The sequence below is a fragment of the Echinococcus granulosus genome (assembly GCF_000524195.1).
Source record: "Echinococcus granulosus chromosome Unknown EG_S00326, whole genome shotgun sequence".
In the NCBI taxonomy this organism is placed as follows: Eukaryota; Metazoa; Platyhelminthes; class Cestoda; order Cyclophyllidea; family Taeniidae; genus Echinococcus; species Echinococcus granulosus.
The window spans coordinates 1,673-4,625 of NW_020170706.1; the positions used below are offsets into that span (position 1 = coordinate 1,673).

Below are 2,953 nucleotides of genomic sequence, written 5' to 3' on the forward strand. Positions count from 1 at the left end.
CAATCCTTGGATATCGCTTTTCCCTCCAACGGAGTGTATCGCTACTCTTAAGCCTATTCTACTTGACATCTGCATCATTCTTGCGGAGCCATGGGCATTTATCAGTGGTTGGCCATGGTGAAGACCGTTTATCTTGATCGTGATGTATACATGAGGTTACTGCGTTAGCCAGCTACTGGCACATGGTCCAGAATTGTTTATTTAAACGGTGTTTGAGGTGTCTGGCCTTTCCTCAGAGGTGAGGTGGTGGTGGCAGGAGATGACACTGGAGCTGTTTTAAATTTCAAAGTGGTTGTTTTGTAAGCTGTTTGAACTCTTGAATAGGCCCATGAGATTGCGGAACTTGTGGTGCACAGAAATATGGTCAACAGTTTTTTGGATGTAATGGCTTCAAAGTGGCATTTCTTTAGCTACGGCTGTTGTGCAGATGAAATGGTGGTCCTCTGATTGCTACCGGGTGGAGTGCTACTGCTGTCGATTTATTTATTCCATGTCATCGGTATCGCAGATAGTGGGCCGTTTGGGGTCTCGTGGGGTCGCTGGTTATAAAGGGCTCTTTGGGGGTTGCATGCCTCGTAGGTCCGAGGTGGCGTGGAGGGTCTGTTGGAGTTAGTCTGTTTTCGAGTAGAGATGGGTCACTACAGCCCAGGCGCTCCGGTGTTAGAATGTGGGTGGTGCTGTGATATTCAAGAACTATGGTGAGTTGGCGCTGGGATTCTCGCTGAGTACCCATGTGGATGCCTGTCGGTGAGGTTGTCGATATTAGTTCTTAACCGTCTGTGAGTTGATGGCAAGTGTATTCCCGGGCTGAGATAGGAGGCTGGAGTCGCTACGTGCATGCGTTGGTGGGTGTGTGTGCCAGCAGGCTCTTGACAGGCACTTATTTCAGGGGTTGAATATTCGGTCAGGCTTGTGATCCTGCGGCTGTTGTCTGACTGGGGTTCGATTATTTTGTAGGTTGCTGGCATTGGGGTTGCAGCTGCTCCATGATGCGGGGATGTTGTGTCACTGCTTTTGATGTCGTCGCGTTCGTAGTGTTAATGCGGGTCAGGGCGTCAGGTGCATCACGCTGAAGTGTGTCGAGCCCGCTCTTTCCTTCTCTTCGATCATAGACAACGCGATGAACACTGGCTTCACTCGCTGTTGCTGCTGCTGCTACTGCTGCTCGTACTACCACTTCAACTGGCTGCTGCGTGTAAAAGGAGTCCGCGAGATTTCGATCACTAAACATTTGCCTATTGTAGTAGTCCTCGTCTTCGGTGCATTACTATGTCTTGCATAAGTTGCAACAGCTTTATTTCAATGCGTTGTTATTTACTTGCAAGGTAAGCTCATTGTCTTCGCAAGGGTATGAAGGCCCATTTAAGCATGTTGCGTCCGAGTAGACTGCATAAAATGTGGCTGTACAGGTTGTGTTGTAAACGTATTAAATGGCAACCAGAGTAAATGCGAAGGACTAGGCTAGTGAAGAAAGTTTTCTCCCCTGGACAAACGCAAGAAGACACGCATCATTCCTCGTCACCTGCAGTTGGGCATTCGCAATGCCAAGGAGTTGAACAAACTGTTGGACGGTGTGACCATCGCGCAGGGCGGTGGACTGCTCAACATGCAGGCTGCGCTACTGTCCAAGATGACAGAGTAGCCGGTGGCCAGCAGGGAGTAGGCTGACCGACCGACCGCTTGGCTGTCTGACCCACTAAGTATGCAACTGTGAACGTGATAACGGCCCTGTCGAAGGCTACCACAGAGAGGACTGTTGACCAGCTGATGTGCCGATCGACTGACGACTGACTGACTAGAAGTTGCATGTTGGTCTGCGCTACTTAAAATGATCACAACATTTTGCATTTGCCGGCTGACGATGATGAAATCATAAGATACATCCATCAAAAGGTAAAGAACGAGGAGAGAGAGAATGATTTAGCCGAGGGGAGGGGAGAGAGTAAAGTGGAGGTTGGACCACACGTCGAAATCAAACTATGCATTCATAGACTTTCTTGCATACCCTTTTCGCGTCTTCAACATTGAGTCGTTCGCGGTCGAATGAACATGGCATTTACACTTACCAAAATTTTATGTCACGTATTCTTACGGCATAAAATGTCATGGCCAATTTTTGAGGTCTCCTGTATTCGGCGTAACCTTAATGGCTTATTGACTGAGCTACTCTTAGGGAAAGAGTTATTCAAAGCTAATGATGCTTTTACGTTTAATAGCAGATGGTGAAAGACGTGAAACAATTTGGGTCCCTTACAATCACTGCGTTTGGTTCATCTGCGAGCACATGTTGAGCATACAACCCAAAAGTGAAACATTGGGTGAATGAAATGATATGTTAATTTGCAAAAATGCAAGCAGAATCAATTAAAAGTTATTTGAAAGGCTCTCTAAAAGCGAGTATTTACTTCCCTTCTGACTACTGCTTTCGATAGGTACAGCTTTCTTGGAAATTTTGTCACCATTATCATTCTTTAGGTAGAGTTCTTGTCCTTAGCAGTAAAGAAGGAATGCTTAACCTTTCCCAGCTGACATGTTTGCGCGCAGCAGCTCTGTTTCATACCCACCAGTTAATTGAGTAATGGTTTGGGTAAACGTCGTTGGTCATGGCGATTACTAGTGGCTTATGTCGAAATGACCACATCAAGTTGAACTCATAGCCTGTAATTTCATTTATATTTGATTAAGTGCATGAAAAGGTGATTTTCTTCAGGTTACGCGACCCATGGCTTTCAAATTCAGGTAGGAAATGCCGACAAAAAGAGGGAATGAATTTGCTCACTTGTCGTCGTGCCGAATTCCAGGGCTCCAGTGGAGGCTTAGTGCCTCATCAATTAAGGCTGACAATGTGAGGAACCATTCCTCACCCAGGAAGACGGCGGCGGCAGCAATTAAGAGGTCCTAGTCCCAGCCAAATGTGTGAGTTTCCCTCTTGAGCGCGAGCAACTTTCCTCGG

The 2,953-nt window shown here is 46.9% G+C and overlaps 1 protein-coding gene across 1 annotated transcript; it reads right to left on the minus strand. All coding sequences in view use genetic code 11, as the record gives it.

The window, feature by feature from the left end:
• Positions 1-946: 946 nt before the first annotated feature.
• On the minus strand, positions 947-1,887 carry EGR_11001 (hypothetical protein; the record flags this gene model as incomplete). The annotated part of the gene is made up of 2 exons (XM_024500250.1): positions 947-1,223; positions 1,523-1,887. 2 exons carry the CDS (start codon positions 1,885-1,887, stop codon positions 947-949), a joined length of 642 nt encoding a protein of 213 aa, XP_024345332.1.
• Between the last annotated feature and the right edge of the window lie 1,066 nt (positions 1,888-2,953).